The sequence below is a fragment of the Dreissena polymorpha genome, chromosome 4 (genome assembly GCF_020536995.1).
Source record: "Dreissena polymorpha isolate Duluth1 chromosome 4, UMN_Dpol_1.0, whole genome shotgun sequence".
Lineage (NCBI taxonomy): Eukaryota > Metazoa > Mollusca > Bivalvia > Myida > Dreissenidae > Dreissena > Dreissena polymorpha.
The window spans coordinates 45,142,810-45,161,080 of NC_068358.1; the positions used below are offsets into that span (position 1 = coordinate 45,142,810).

The 18,271-nt window shown below is 33.0% G+C and overlaps 1 protein-coding gene across 9 annotated transcripts in view; it reads left to right on the forward strand.

Moving 5' to 3' along the window:
• LOC127876660 (uncharacterized) overlaps positions 1-18,271 on the forward strand; it is a 52,595-nt gene that overhangs the window by 13,794 nt on the left and 20,530 nt on the right. For 4 of the 9 annotated variants that reach the window (XM_052421997.1, XM_052421998.1, XM_052422004.1 and 1 more), the window contains exons 6-8: positions 11,423-11,455; positions 11,836-11,958; positions 12,255-12,338. In XM_052421997.1, coding sequence (XP_052277957.1) covers positions 11,423-11,455; positions 11,836-11,958; positions 12,255-12,338 — 240 coding nt within the window. Of the gene's footprint in view, positions 1-8,204; positions 8,429-10,625; positions 10,733-10,844; positions 11,044-11,205; positions 11,317-11,422; positions 11,456-11,835; positions 11,959-12,254; positions 12,339-18,271 lie in introns of those variants that run through there. The other 5 variants (XM_052421999.1, XM_052422000.1, XM_052422003.1 and 2 more) reach the window with 4 other exon arrangements.

Sequence of the window (18,271 nt, forward strand, 5' to 3'; positions counted from 1 at the left end):
TATTCCGGCTATGAAGCCCTTCATCAAGAAATGTCTGTTCCTCTGCTGGATGATGGTAGTACAGGGACCTCCAATGTGCTTTGACTGGAGCACCAAACATGGGTCGCAGTTTGACACGAATCTGTATCGGCACTACATGTCATCGGGAACGGTGGTAGAGTTTGTTGTGTGGCCCGCAATATTCTTACACAAAGCGGGGCCTTTAATTGCTAAGGGCGTTGCAGAACCTTGCAGAAAGACCGCGTAGTTTCAGGACTTGTACCACACTATCAAATGCACTACCAATCGTACATTTATCTTTTCCTATTTGTTTATAAAACGAGTTCTAACGATGATGTTGAATTTTCTATAAGATTTGTTTAATCTTGAATTACTTGTCATTTTTTATGTAAACCCTGATTTCTTATCAGCAATCTAGAAAATTTAACCCATGATCTCGACCAAATCGGTTTGAATATCCGCTACCTACAAATGTACTAACCAGACACGTGTCTTTTTTGTTCGGCGTACCTATTTAACATGGATTTTTGGAATATTTATGAACATTTTTACTGAAGGTATATTGTGCTCAGAAGGCTTATTGTGTACACAGAAAAAAAAACTTTTTATTCAGCCTCAAAACCCCGACATTTTTCTCACCCCATTTTAAAAGTAACTCCATAATTGTTTTATACGAGCGTCACGTCTTCCTATTACTATTGCAACTGATAGTTAAAGTTAATGCTGAAAATAATGTGTCTTTTAAAAAGTAAATAAATCATAAAGCCAATAATTGAATTTAAATGATTATTAATAATTACAAATTATTATTAATTTACTGTTTATGCTAGTTTATACATGTAGATGAATTGTGGTATTTATAATTGAACCATTGTAATATCTTATTCAGTTGATGTTAGTCAATCTGTAATGGTAAATACTTTTCTCTGTGTAATATGTACTAACAAGTGCTAAAATACCTTGATAATATCTTATTTACCTGCATACATATTTGACTTTTTTTATACGAATATTATGTAAAGTATATTATTTAACATACTAGATCTACAAACGCACGAATCCATACCAGGCTCTATATGATTACTTCTTTAAAGGTACTGATTTTACTGATGAACGAATTATTCTTAATTAAATTAAATTATGGGTCAGAGTGTTCGATACATTAACGGTTTGAGAGGTCTTGTTAAAAGCTGTTGCATATGAAGGCCAAAAATGATATCAGTTTTTATTACGCCAGAGATATCTTTGGTTTAAAGTTTTGCTAATTAGGTTTAGGTTCATTGTATATTACGGTGTTTATACTCGCTTTTAACTAATATGCTTTTTGCTAATTTAATATGCATAATACGAAAATGTTGAGAGATTCATTAACACTTAATTTGCTTTAAATTTAATATGTACATGACGTATAACTTTATTTAACTTGATTTTGTTTGTATTGCATTCACTTTTGTATTGTTCTAAGCTTCAGTATTACTAGTATGATTGAATGTTATACAAGTATAAAGTAAACTGATACTTTTGCTTCAATGTATTTGTTTACATTATTGTTGATTTTATATTAAATTCATTTGCATTCGAACATGCGTTGTGTTGTCTTTTCGTGTCCATATATGGTCGTAAAACGTTCAGTTATATGTAACGCACTTCTTGAACGCGACGTCATTATTATTTGTGCGTTTGAAGCGTTATTTTATTGCACACTGTTTCAATTTTATAATACAAGAATGTGTCTAATCTTGGTAAGTTGATCACGTATTATTTATATGTACAATAAGTTAACATATAAAAATAGTAATCCTAGTAATCCTAGTCGAATTTGATAAACGGTTACATTTGCCATTATTTTATTGTGTTCTGCTATTTATATCATTATAATTGACACATGCGGTAGGTGTTTTTTATTCAGAGATAATGTTTGATTGAATTCTCAAGTAATCCTGTAATACATGCGCGTTAACGCCTTTCTTGACTGTATCTATTTAAGCAATGAGTTTGCTAAGGGTTTAAAATACCACTACCCGTTGTGTCCGTTTCAAACAAAAAATTTCGTCCACTAATTTGTTGTCTTAAAAATGTAAATTGACTCATGTTTATGACTTCAATTGCCATAAATTACGATTTGGGCATGTTCAAATTGAGTGAGTCATCGTGTAGTTGAAATGGTCATTTTTTGTTCAATACAAGAAACTTTTTTAATTTTTTGCAAGTTTTGTATTTTATTTTCATAATAACGATTTACATTTCTTTTAGTATAAAGAGTACAATGATAAAAGAGAAAATAGTTGATACACATAAATAGATGTATTTGGTTCCAAAAGTACGGACTCGGCCAAAGCTGTTTTGGACGCCACAATCACGTTGACATGAGCGCTGGAAAATATTTCCGGACCACATACCAAAGGTGAAGACATTGTTGTAATTGGTCCATTGTTGACGATAAGCAAACATGGCAAGAGACGATGACCAATATACATAAACGTCCGAACATAAGTTTCATAATGAAAAGAAAAAGGCCAAAAATAATTGCGAAAGGCTGCCTTATTTAAACAAGTATAAAAAGAGAACGAAGAATTGAAACGCATGTGGAATTTCTTTCGTTTATCAATCGTTATCTATGTATAACAGACAATATTGTCTTATGGATAAACGCATATTTGTTCACAGTCGTAATACTTTTATGTTGTGTTTATGTTATATGTAAATCATAGCACAATCTCTAACATGGATGTTATACCATACTTATAACTCGGCGCAGCTGTCTTAGATTTATTTTCACCTAACATGCATGTACATCCACACCATTCAAAGACTAATAAATAACTTCTTAGGACGTTTAATGTATGGAAAATATTTTAGAAATTAAGAATAAACTTGTATTTTTGGAAGTTTCCACCCAATGTTATTATTTTAATTGATGATACTTTGAACTCCACTATTTCCTAAATATGGTGATATACAGCAAAACGAATTACGTTTCTGTTTACATGCACTCCTAAAACAAACCGCTGGTGTGTCCTGTGCTACTCTATTAAATCGGAGATTATCCAATAAGTGTTTTTTTCACTATGAAAATTATTTGGAAAACTGCATCACTTATATTTTTGGATTTGGTTAAATTACCGTTTATGCAATTTAAATAGTATGTGTATATATATATATATATATATATATATATATATATATATATATATATATATATATATATATATATATATATATATATATATATATATATATATATATATATATATATATATATATATATATATATATATATATAAAACAGAGTCTCTATTAGCCTTGTTGTATTTAAACAAAAACGCTGTATTTTTTTGCCGAAGCTTTCGACCTCACGGTTTTCATCAATCGCACATTCTCGGCCCTTTCCGTCACACATCGGATAAGTACCTCGAAGGAGATAGTATGAATACACATTTCGGAAGCGGTATTGCGGTCTACCTACGCGGGCCTACGCGAATCAAAATTACATAGTAAAAACAAACATGGCCGGTTTTGCGAGTTGTTTACATTTTGCAAAGATGAAAATGGGGATTTTCTATGCTATGAAGCCGAACTCTACAGGAATTATGGACGCCGTCGTTGTTATTGTTTTTGTTGTTGTAACATTCTTAGAATGGTATCACGTGGGCGGACTACTTTCAACCCGTATTTCTCCCGAGTCCGATTATGATAATCTGCGAGGGGTACCGAATGGGTTTTCATCAGTGGCCATTTTTTATTTTCAGATGTTTTATTATGAACCGAAATGACGTCGTGCATTTCCGGCGTCAACAATGTTTACGCGCCAATATATATATATATATATATATGACGCACATTTCCCGAATCGATTGTGTAAGGCCTAAATAAATAAGTTGTTTGTGTCTCTTGGAAAAGGGCTAGGTCGACAAAGCTTTGTTGATTTTTTTTTTATGTTCAAGTAATTTGAGAAGAATGGTCAATCATCGTTTAAACATTGAAATATAACATTTTTCTTCATGTCAAAGTAGATTAATAAATCACGAAACGTGTAGCAAAAATTATAACCCAAAATAGAATACCAAAGCAATATATATGGTCGCCATCAAATATATGGTTCGTTTAAGGAAGGGAAAACAAACAGCCGTTTCCTGCCTAACCACTTTGCTTCAAAACCTCTAGTACCGAATGAGATATATCGTGTAATAATTGCACAATTAATATTAACGATTGTGATGTCAGCGGTTTGGAAAATCCCATTCGTGTTACTTTTCTTCTTCCGGCTTTAAATATAGATCTTTCATTTTGCAAATATACTTAGTGTACTACTGAAGAATTAGCCGAATACAAAAATAAAACTGAAATTCCCCAATATTTTCCCACCAATCTAAACATCCATTTTGTTGAGATGCTACCTGCACACGATTTATTGCAAAGATGATGATAACGTTCGTTTTTTATTTTATATTCAAGACACCTGAAATGGGGAATACAATTCCACCTTTTGGAAATATGGAGTCTTAATCGTCGCAACCATGCATGTTTAACGATAACATCATATATAACATGAGGTTACTTCGATTAATTGAGTCAGAGCATACTTATTGGCATGATCTTTGGCAATGTTTGAAAAGGACGACTTCCAATGTTGATATTGAGTTTGAAAACGAATTGTTAGAAAATACAACAACGAAGATACTCAAATATATATTACATGTCCACTACGCGACTCGTGATTTTTGCCTGATTCGCGGGGTCACGGTGGGCAGTTTGGTTTTTTTAGTGGAAAATCACTGAGATTTCACGTGATTCGTCACTCCGCCGTCGCGCGAGTGCAAGATAATCTTCGCGATGATTACCCGCAATTTTGTGGTGACAGACAGACAGACAGACGGAAAAGCGATCACTATATGCCCGCATTCGGGGCATAAAAATAATCTGAAACATTTATGACGATAGATATGTTTAAGAATTTCATAAACACAACCATCTGCCTACGCCATTTTTCAGAAAGATGGAAGCGGACAACGACAACGAGCGAGGCCTGGTATATGGGAGATAACCCTGGGTTATGGTTAGGTTAGGGTTAGGGGTCGGGTTTGGAATAGGGTGTAAAGAGTACAGTGCATTATGGGACACAGCTTTCATTGGACGAGCGAATTTAAATTTAGATTGAATGCAATACGATCATGTACAAACATGTTTTATTGCATCATATTCAGTCATGTAAAAAACGTGCTTCCCGGGAATTTATGATAACGGGTAAAACTGAAATCGAATATATGTTACAGTTACACTGCGTAAGCATGTAAATAAATCGTCTGGATTATTTCATTTATTTTTTTTACACGTACTGCTCTGATAGGGAATACATGTAATAAACACTGACTCGCGAGTTTTTCACACCTTTATTGACATTACACAAGAGATAACACCAATTAGCTTTCGAAGGTCTTTTAACCTCTAAGCGATTAAAATCGGTTAAACGAACGGATAGAGCAATGGAGCTGTGATCGTCGCCATCTTTGTACCGGATTACCGAATTTCGAATTTCAGATTTGCAGTTTGCGAAGTCATTTTTACCAATTCCCGATGGACCGAATATTTATTATTTCGGTTATTTACATTGTATCCTATATACTACAGATATTAAAACATCTGTGTCTCAAGTAGTAAGACTAAATGTGTTACTAATAACTCCATAGCCATTTCCATAGCAAATCCGTAAGTGATAATATACCTTATCATGAATTATAGTTTTGAGTGCATATTATTAAACGTTAAATAAAATTCTACTTATAATTATGCTTAATTAACATGGCATATTTAACGCAATATGCATTTGTTTCCTGTCACAACAAAATAAATTGTTGGCAATGAACTGGTACTTGACCATCCGAACATAAGCGAGGTCAGTGATGAAAACAGAACCAACAGACTGGGAGATATTTACTCAGAACTTTACAACAAAGAATGGATGGATACCACGAATGCTTTGATAAGCGCATGATTCGAATACTATGTTGCTATCAACGCGCTCTTTTGTCAACAGTCAACGTACGATATACACTTTAAAACTTTGGTATAACAACATCTGTATTTAAAATACCAGAACTTAAAAACATTATTGCTTTTACAATCCATGTAGCATGACCTCAACTTCGTAGTATGGTTTCTTTTGTGTCTAGAGAAGCTTCCAGTTTTTTATGGAACCAATTCGAGATAAGAATGTAAATGATATACGGTTTTATACAATTACTAAAGGCGTCCTCTGTCTACCTCACAGGTCTGAAAAACATATTCTACACAAAAGCATGAGCCTTCATTCGGCCATGAGCACAATATTTGCAAGTGTTCTTAACAATCGTTTGACACAATACCTTGACCAGAACGAAAAAATAGTCGATGAGCAAAATGGCTTCCGCAAACTTAGACCTTGCACCGCTCACTTATTCGCATTGTGTACCATCATTCGCAACAGAAAGGCATAGGGACTAGCAACGAATACATGAAAGCATTTTATGGTGGACAGGGATTGTCTGTAGGCCAAACTATTAATAATAGGTGTGAACGGACGCTTTTATCACATTCTACGTCATCTTTACAACTTTTCGAAAAGCGAGGGTGATTATAAACAATAACTTAACCGACTACCTCAACATCGATTGCTCAGTCGACTAGGGAAACATAAGTTCACCGTCTTTATTTGGAATCTATATAAATTATCTGGTAATTGAATTGAATGAAATGAACTGTCGTACTATGATTAACGATGAAAATATATGTATCATACTCTACGCGGAGGACATTGTCATTTTAAGCGAAAGTGAGCAGAATATGCTGGATAAAGTCGATGCATGGTGCAAAAGATGGCGCATGAAAATAAATCCTTCCGAAACGAGCGTTATGCATTTGCGAAAACAAAGTCAGCAACCAACAACGCGTACCTTTAACAGCCGAGAGCACGCTATAAACTGAACGAACAGTTATAAATACCACTGCGCATTTTAGCAGACACGATTGACTTCTCCGTCACACTACTAGCGGAATCGGCAGACAGGGCTCTCGGCGGGATTTTAAATAAAACAATATATGGACTAACGTTTACCGAATAGTATATAGAAATAGTGGAAGTAGTAGAAGTAGTAGTAGTAGTAGTAGTAGTAGTAGTAGTAGTAGTAGTAGTAGTAGTAGTAGTAGTAGTAGTAGTAGTAGTAGTAGTAGTAGTAGTTGTAATAGTAGTTGTTGTTGTAGTAGTAGTTGTAGTAGTAGTAGTAGTAGTAGTAGTAGTAGCAGCAGCAGCAGTAGTAGTGGTAGTAGTAGTAGTAGAAGTAGTTGTTGTTGTTGTAGTAGTAGTAGCGGTGGTGGTGGTGGTAGTAGTAGTAGTAGTAGGAGTAGTAGTAGTAGTAGTAGTAGTAGTAGTAGTAGTAGTAGTAGTAGTAGTAGTAGTAGTAGTAGTGGTGGTAGTAGTAGTAGTAGTAGTAGTAGTAGTAGTAGTAGTAGTAGTAGTAGTAGTAGTAGTAGAAGTAGTAGTAGTAGAAGTAGTAGAAGTTGTAGCAGTAGTAGTAGTAGTAGTAGTAGAAGTAGTAATAGTAGTAGTAGTAGTAGTAGTAGTAGTAGTAGTAGTAGTAGTAGTAGTAGTAGTAGTAGTAGTAGTAGTAGTAGTAGTAGTAGTAGTAGTAGTAGTAGTAGTAGTAGTAATAGTAGTAGTAGTAGTAGTAGTAGTAGTAGTAGTAGTAGTAGTAGTAGTAGTAGTAGTAGTAGTAGTAGTAGTAGTAGTAGTAGTAGAAGTAGAAGTAGTAGTAGTAGTAGTAGTAGTAGAAGTAGTAGTAGTAGTAGTAGTAGTAGTAGTAGTAGTAGAAGTAGTAGTAGTAATAGTAGTAATAGTAGTCGTAGAATGGTAAAATTGTACTAAATTAGGATAGTTTATTTTTATAAAAAAAGCCTCTTGTTAATGAGAGAAAAATATACACATAAACTGTTCTGTTGTAAAACATTTCTACGTAACATAACATTATTGTTGTGTTCAGTACTTAAAACATATATTGCAAACACTATGCTAATTTCCAAGTGTGTGGTTCGTTTTAACAAGGAAATTATAAATAAGTGAATTACTCTTGAAAGTTGCGAGGATGTATTTCCCTACTGAGTACTTTCGTTTTAAACATAATGAAGATCTTCAAGCGTTAGTACATATATCTCTGTTTTAAATAACAATCAGAACAATATCGGACAGGATCAGTTATTTTTATTTTATGAACAAACACTCACAATGGGAAACAGTTCTGGGACGAACGTTCGTAAAGATAGTGATGTTATTGCTGCAATTGTTGACGAGAAGAACAAATGGCACGAGACTTTATCAGGCGTTAAACATCCGGACATGGTTCTCATCAATGACTTGTTATTCAACACACATCAAAGGCTAAAAGGTTACGTGAAACAGGTACATTTAAGTTTCATTCTTATACTTGTTAACCAACTGGTGTGTATCAAACATGAAACGATACTTTCCAGGGTTGGGATAAGTGGTCGGGGCATGGCTCGTTCGTTGGGTTGGGTAAGGGAGTTTCTTGTCAACCGTGACCACTAGTATGTTCTTAGTGACATGCTTCATGATTCGTAAACTATAGGCGCAATCTTGTTCTATATCGCTCACCTGATTTAAACGCTGTATCAGAAGACAAACAAACTGGAAATTGGAAAGTAAATGTCTCAGTGGTTTGAAAAGATTCAAGTTGCGTAATCAGTGGATTTGAATATTTTGAAGTTCTTCCACTAAGGATGGCATAAAATGTAACCGTCCATCCTTCAGCCAGTCCAAACGTTCGAGTTTTCGGCTCACTAACTCAACTTTTATGAATCTGAAAAGGTTAACAAGCATAAAATCAAGAGCAAACTCAATAACCAGCTTAATCTCACCAGGCACTGTGTTACGGCCTTTGCATTTCTCAAAATATAATGCTTAGATGATTTCCAGCTCTTATCTCAACTATCTTTCACCTGAATGCAATTTATTTTTTTCAAAATATGGCTTTATAATGATTTCCACTCTCTGTGTTCAATCAGTTTTGATAGAAGTATCACCACATTTTATGATTATGTTCATAAGCGTACACATTGGGGCCAAGTTCGAAAACCATCAAAATTCTATGAATTAGTATGGAGATATGTCCCTTCAATTTCTGTACATATTGCTCTTTGATGAGTCTTCCTTAAAACGCAAACACTGTACATGTTTTAACACTCAAACTCAAACCACCGCTGTTAATTCAAACTAACGCAATATCAAATTTCTGTGACACAAGCCTTTAGAATGTAACATCTTGGACACATCTTTTCCTGTATAATATATCAGTTGCTTTCATAAATAAAAAATAATAAATGCATACAATTGGCGTTGTGTTTGGATAAGTAAGAAATAACAGTGATCAACGGTTGCAGTCTGTCTAAACAATTTTAAACGTGCACCACTTTGTTCCGATTTATCCTTATCAAGTGTCACATTGAACCATTATACAACGAAACTGAAATGTAACAGTTACTCATCCGAATATTTATCCTTATTTTCAACATGTTGACTGCATAGCTATTTTTAAAAAAATACCTTTACAAACAGATCTCGCGAAACTCTTTAATAGATCCCATGGCAATCAATTTTACCGCTACAAAAAAATGAGGTGTCAAATGCAGTTTTATCGTACTTCTTTTATATCTTATTACATCTCGCACTAGAGAAGAACATGTATAACGTATATATCACATCTTACATCTTTGACGACCATTTAGTTAAGGAAACTGAAACTAAATATAATCCGAACTGCACTTACTTCATGAAATATATCAATGTTGTGTGTTTTTGTTTTGCGAATTTATACATGAACGAGCGAATTGAAAACCGTAACATGCTAATTTGCGATGGGTTCTTTCCACAGTTTTTGAAATATTGTTGCCCTGTAATATCAGTAAAGATAACATGCAGTTATTAGGCTGCCACTGGTGATATGCCGCTTGACCTAAACTGCTCATGATTTAAATTTCAGTTGTATGTAGCATGTGCTACAATATAACAAATAGTAATACACAAATAAAAAGTATTAAATTGAACCCATTCGAAGTGCCACTGAGAAAAGTTTCTTTGAAGTGAATATCAAAATAATTTATTAATAATCAGTAATGGAGGAAATTTATCATTTATATTTACTATATCTCAACGACACGTACAGACAAGTATGCAAGCCAGTACCATGGTTAATTTGCAGTAAACAAGTAATGGCTGATAATACATTTATATCACAAAATAATCGGACATACACAACGAAAAGACCATGATTAGAATATATCGGATAGCCCTGGTACATGTATGCGTATGCTTATCCACATGGTCTGGCTTCAATGCTTAGTCGGTATGAACTACGATGGATTTCAGAAAATGCATAATATCCAATCAGATGTTTAAATAAGGCATATTAAGATGACTTTTAGATGATATTCTAGCCACCAACCCCACAACCAAGGACAAGTTTGGCAGTCATTCATCAGAAATTGACAGATGAATATCGTTGATTTCGAACTTTTTAATTATTTTCTACGAATATTTTGAAAAGTCGTAACACATATACAAATGTACGTTTTCGTTACAGATGCATTCAAAATCCGTTGAAATACAAACAGATCTGGATGAACGTACGATTGAATTGGAAGAGCAATTAGAAAAGCTAAAAACCGATAGGGACGCATTAACAATAAGGTAAAGTCATTAATTGTACACAAAATAACTGATAAGTGCATCCATAACATTCCATCACACAATAAACTGTTCATACGTTTGATGTAATGTATTGTTATTTTAACGACCGTAGGCTAAGCAAAGTTGTGGGCGAGAAGCTGATGAAGGACAACCCTTACATAACTGATCTCAGTGACAAGAATAGGCCAACAAAACTAGGAGAGGCGTACACAGAGTTATACGACAACGAATGGACGGATGCATATGAAGCGCTAACGCAATCAGGATACAAAGACACAGAGGCTATAGGAACTCTGTTCAAGACATTAAAGGTACACGAAAGTAGAATTTTTAGAATCTTATATAATAATTCCAAACCAATATCCAAGTACAATTTAGCATGTCATGATTGCTTCGACTTTTTGAATGACTAGTCAATACCATTCCACTTCCATAATAAATAAAATGTATTAGTTGTCAATGGTGTACTGCAGGTATGTTTCGAGTTCTGTCATTCAAAGGCCGATCAGCTCTTGGAGTCGACTGTGAAAGTTGCTGCAAACGTCCTTTTTCAAGAATTCCACGAAGAAATGAAAGACCAGAAGGTAGGTTTAAGTCCGATTTCAGACGTAACATCGTTGTTTCTATAAGTGTATGTTATAGATAAGTTTATATGTTGGAATACAAATAAATTACTTAACACCTTTTCAGAAATTGCGTCAGACGTTAGCAGTAGTGTCCAAGGTATGTTATTTACTATAACTATATTTGCACACACGACCATGAACTCAAAGCCTACAATAATGGATTATTTGATCTTTTTTATTTAGTAGGTGCTAATAGACTATATATATATAATATATAGATAGATATATATATAATATATATATATATATATTATATATATCTATATATATATAGATATATATATATATATATATATATATATATATTATCTATATATATATATTATATATATATAGATATATATATGTCATATATATATCTATCTATCTAAGTATCTATATATATATATATCTATCTATATTATCTACTATATATATATATATATAATATATATATTATATATATTAATATATATATATACACATACCTTTCTTCAGCAGGACAATCGTTCCGATGTTGACGTGTTGAAACAGTTTTTCTTTAAAACGTTAAGCCTTCAGCGCAGGTGGAAGTCCAAAAATTCAGACGATACAAAGCAGTCACTAGAAGTGTTGGGCACCGTATGTACCTTGAATATTTCGGCAATCACATACATGCCTAGATATTGTATATCGAGAAAAAATATTTGCATTTTCTATGGTGGATATGGTTATATTTTACGTCTTGTTATAACTGTAAGTATGTTATATCTGCTTTTTATAATGAAAACAGTTGAATGCCATCAATAAACGATTAAATGATCAATCGACTTGCTCATTCTCTGCAATTCAAATGCAGGCGCATAGTTATTTTTGTCCGAAAAATCGTATCCCAACTATTAAACCATTGTAGAATACATGCATATTATTGGATACAGATATATCAACCCCAATCTTTCGAAGAAGAATTGAAAAGAATCCGCAAACAGATGTCAGTAATACTCATCCCAGTTGTACAGAATGTAAGCTATGAACAGCTATAAGTACATTTATTTCCTTTGTGTTACATATTGTAAGCTATGAACAGCTATACGCATATTTATTTCCTTTGTGGTACATAATGTAAACTAGTGAGCAGTAAGAAAAATATACATTGTGGTACAGACTGTAAGCCATCAGCAGCTATATAAAAATCCATTGTGGCACAAAATGTAAGCTTGGGCAAGTAAGCAGTATATCCATTGTATAGAATATAAGCTATTGAGCAGTTAAAAGTATAATTATACATGGTACAGAATGCTATTGATCAGTATGAAGTGTATTAACTATTGTACAGAATTTAAGCTATTGAGCGATAAGCAGTACATTCATGTTGGTTCTGAGTGTAAGCTATGAACAGCTAAGTATATCAATTGTTGTACAGAATGTAATTTATGAGCAGCTATATTTATATAAATTGTGGTACGGAATGTAATTTATAAGTATATATTTTGTTGTAAAGGTTGTAAGCTATGAGCGGTAAGAACTATGGCCCTATTTAGCAGTAAAAGGTTTATCCATTCTGGTACAGAATATATGTTATGTACAGCTTTATGTTTATCTACCGTGGTACAAAATGTTTTTTGGGCAGTAAATGTTTATTCGTCTTGGTACAGAATGTAAGTTATGCACAACTATTAGTATATCCATTGTGGTACAGAATGTAAGCTACGAAAAGCTATACGTATATCAATTGTGGTACAGAATATAAGGTATTAAGAGCTTCTTGTACACAAGTTGCTCATAAATCGATTTAAGTAATACCTGGCGAAAACAAAAACACAGGTAAAATAAGACATTGTTCTCATATTTCCATCAAAGTTTAAGTCAGTCATTTTGATGTGCATAACGGACTTGTTCGGTATCTGAGCATTTGTTTATTCTTTGGTTTCTAATGTTTAAACTGAAAGCAATACTTTTAGAAAGATTTAATGATTAATAAGTACAATTTTTACACTTCATTTCCGGAAATAATCGTTATAATTCATGTCCTTTCAGGCATTTCTGAAGACTTATTGGGACGACAAGTGTAATCCGGTCATGAAGCCCTTCATCAAGAAATGCCTGTTCCTTTGCTGGATGATGGTTGTACAGGGGCCGCCCATGTGCTTTGACTGGAGCACCAAAGATGGATCGCAGTTTGATGCAAATTTGTATAAACAGTATACAGCATCGGGGAAAGTAAACAAATAACCTTGATAATTGAGGTATTTATAATTACACTTTATAATATCTTAGCCAGTTGATGCTTGTCAATCTATAATGACAAATACCATTCTATAAGTAAAAAGTGATGTTGAAAGTGTTGTAATACATTTATCTAAGTTGATTCACATAGCATAAATATACTATTTCGCCACGATTGATACGTATAGTATATTATCAAACTTTACGCGTGAATTCATATGAGGTCGCATATAAAAGTTTACTTCAAGGTACACATGTTACGAATATACTAGTTAATCCCAAATAAATTACGGATAATGGTGCTATATTCATCAAATGTTTGAGAACTCATATTCGTGCTATTGTATATAATAGTCAAACATGATATTAGTGATATTTGTCTTTTTTTGAAGATATTTATGCTTAATTTGTGCTTGATAAAGTTTAGGTCTATCGTGCATTATAATGTTTTTACTCGCTCTTATCCAATATGTTTCTGTTTTTTTTTCTGTAAATTTTTACGATATATGCATAATACGACAGCATGGATAGATTCAACACTTGATTTACGCTTATATAAATATGTACTGTTTGCATGACGTGTAACCGTGTAACCAAACTCTACTTGCTTTTGTTTTATATTGTGTTCACTTCTGTATTTTTATACGCTTCAGTATTAGTAATGTGCCTTCACGTAATAAACGTATACATATAAATGATATCGTTGTTTTAATTATTTTTTTTACATGAAAGTTGATTTTATATTTCATTCATTTGCCTTCGAAACATAGGATGTGTTGCCTTTTCCTGTCCATATATGGTCGTAAAATGTTCAGTTGTTTTTAACGAACATCTTTAAAGTGACCTCATTATTACTTGTGTGCGCTTGAAACGCTGTTCTATTGTACACTAATCAAATTTTTAACATGAAAATGTGTCTTATCTAAGTATAATCATTAAGTACTATTTAAATGTACAATAAAAGAAAAGTACGCAAATCCTAGTCGAATATTATAAACAATGGCATCTGACTTTGTTTTGTGTACAGCTATTTATAAATAACAATACAAAACATTAATTGAAACCTATGATTTATGGTTAGTAATTTCAAGGAAACGTTTTATTGAATTATCAAGTTATCAGGTGAAAACACATTCGTTAATCAATCGTGATCTATGAAGAGTAGATGAAACGTAATTAAACGGATTTAAGCATATGTGTTCACCGTCGTGTATAAGTTTTGTCCGTGTGATATATAAGTCATAGACAAATCTCAAACATGGATATTAAACCTTACTTATAATTCGATGTATTTGTTTAAGATTAATTTTCACCTGGCTTGCATGGGGATGTAAACCACTTAAAGGCTAGAACTTTAGTACGATGTATACAACGCTTTAATTCAATGTCATTCTTCAGATTGAAATTGTAATGCTTAAAGTCTTAAAATGTATCAAGTATCCCGTGAATGGTAACATTTATTTTAGAAAATGCAATTATATTTTTCAACAGCTTATTAAAGATACATCTTTTTGGACAACAATAAATCATATCAAAGATCTATACATCAATAATTATTGCCGTTATATGATTTGGTATACTGCGCGTGTTCTTTTTGTATCAATATAAGAATCAATGAATGTCACAAAGGCGCAGGTTGCAGCAGAAATAAATATCGTTCCTGACCTAAGACACGCGAAAACAGCAACACAAGTTAGCGTTCCATACACCGAAATATATCACATCGATTGGGCGGATAAATGTGAAGCGCTTAAGGAAACAGGATGCTCAGAACCACAAACTACAGATACTCTTTTCAAGACAAAGGGTACAAAACGTGCTGAAACATAAACACCGATATCAAGTTTTAATTTACAATCTTAAGTATTATTTGTTCATGATGAGTTTATTTCATCTCAATATTCTTATCCATCTCAAGACCTTTATATAAGTTGATTCATAATGTTTCACTGCAGACATGTCTTAAGTTGTGTAAGCCAAAGGCCGATTAGTCGACTGTTAAAACTGTTATTATCATTTCCAAAAGGTCATCCGAGGCCGTGAGGTATTTATAAAGAGTTGTCATTTTGGGCACTGTGAATATTGAGTTCAATTTTGACTGATATTTAGCATGTAAATAAGTGAAATAATCTTTATCAGTATATGTTCGCGGAAGTGTAACGTATGAAAGGTCTCTGAAGCTGGTTGATCACCAATACGTTTACCTTGACGACATAAAAGTCTTCAAATCTAGTAATCTATTTCTAATATATTTTTATGAAGCATCACTCACTTACTTAGTTTTGTTACTCAAAAAATATTCGTACACTTGCTGTGTTTTCTTATACAATCAACTAAACATTACACTAATCAGCAATAAATGCATTCACAGTTAATGTTCATCGTTTTGATACCATAAGTACTTAAATTGGAATTATATTCGGATATTAACATTAATGACATCTTCTCGGGCATTTTGCTATGAAATAATAATGAAGTTTCCTGCATATGTATTCAACTTATATAGTTTAAGAACAATGATGTGTGCAGTAAAGTATATCAAACACTTTTTTTCAATTAATGTTAACCTTGAGCTTGAACATTTCGAACTGTCCATATTAGATCGCACATTTTTTTGTATGGCACGTTAAACGCCAATGTTTCCTGAATAATCTGTTAAATATCATAACTAATGACTTTTCTATGCACATCTCCTTTATAAACCACTGTTGTGTCCTGTGTTACTCCACTATATCGGAGATAATTCAATATGTGTTTATTTCCATATGAAAATTGAAGTAGAAAAAAAAACTATTACTTGTAATTTGGGGATAGCAGTCAATAATACGGTTAATACAATTCAATGTGTATGATGACGATCTTCAACTATGGATTGGTTGATTACAGTGTTAAGATTTCAATAAGGTCTCCTTCGACTAGAAGTTAAATGCCACCCAACGCATATCTAATGAATCAGTGTTTTTCTCAATCGATTATATAAGGCCAAAGAAATAAGTTGTTTGTTTCCTTCTTACATCTCAAAAACGGGGGTAGCTAGATCGGCAGAACTTTTTTCGTTAACTTTTTTCTATACTCAAGTTATTTCCCACTGTTATAAGGATGTCAATTACAATTATCGTCCAAAACGTTGAAACACATATTTCGTCATGTAAAAGTCGACCAAAAAATGTACGTTCGGCAGTTAATATAATGGTTTAGAGATAAGGGAAACAAACAACTTTTTAATCCTAGCCACTTTTCTTTAATAACTGAGATATCGAATGAGGGACATGGTTTCATCATTGCACTTTCAATACCAACGATCGTGGTGTAAAGCGGTTTGGAAAATCCCATTCGTGGGCTATATTATCTGCTTTCGGTTTCGAATAGAGACCTTTCATTTTGTGAAGATAACTAGTGTACAATTGAATTAATAGCCGGATATAACTATTTAAGTGAAAATTCTATATCTTTTCCCACTAATCCATGTATCAATTTAATTGACATGAAACCTCCACAGAGGATTATAACGTTCATTTCGGTTTTATATTCAAAATCTACTGCCGGGTAAAGAATTAAACACCTGCCATGGGGAATGCAATGTCCCCTTTTGGAAATAAGCAGTCGCAATCGTCAACTGCAAGTACGTTTTATGATCAAAGCACAGAAAACTGCGTAAAACATGAGGTCATTGGATGCATTGAGAAAGAACATCTTGCACAGGTACTCTGTTTTTGCACTAACACTTGAAATTGGTGGACAAACATAGCATTAGAATTGAGTCAAGCGTAAATTGATAATCCAATTAACCATGTACTTAATAAATATACATGTATATCAAACAATACATCTGCCTCTAGTAAATGCATTTTAAAAAGTGGTTCCGCAAACATTACAATATTGAATCTTAAAATTTCAATAGCAGTTTTAATTAAACTTGAGCAAACATAAGTCGTGAAACCACATATCAACAACCGTTATCAGAACATTGAAATGAAATAGTTTATTAAGAGTTAACTGAAATGCGGAAGTGTAGAACAAACGCGGCAATTTTGTCATCACTGTGATGTATATATGTACGGTCGATTAAAATTTACTTGAGAAGCAATTGCTGTCATATGCTCATTTGGCGTTGATTTCGTTGATTTGCGGTTGTTGATGTCCGTTCTTTAAAAAAACTAATACTCCAGAAACGTTTGACGAATTAAATTTAAATTTGTCGCATTTTCTTTATTTATCATAATATTCATCTCAAAAGTCACATTCGGTAAGTTGATCTGTTTAAGCCGGTATTTTGTTGGCCCTTTGTGTTTTAAAAGTTCGCGTTTATTTCATAATACAATCCAGGTATACAAAACTTACTGAGTTACTTAAATCGACTTAAGTACGAGACACGCCGACAACATTATTTAATAAAAATGTATCGATAAGACAGAGGTTTCGAGCAAAATTTGCACAACATCAGTTTCTTCGTCATCTAGATTCACTGTTGCTGTTTGTACATAACGCAATATTATTTTTTTTAACCTTGTGATTGTTTCTTTTATTAAATGAGATAGAAATAAACGATTCGAATGTGTAATGCACAAGCTAAACGACCTATTGAGTGTAAATATATGTGAGTATATGTACATATGTATCATTTTACATACGCTTTCGAAATTACTATCAATACATTAAAGGGATATGCCGTTCGTGTTTTACTTGTATATTGTCATAACAAAATCAAAAATATTTCCTGTTTTTGTAG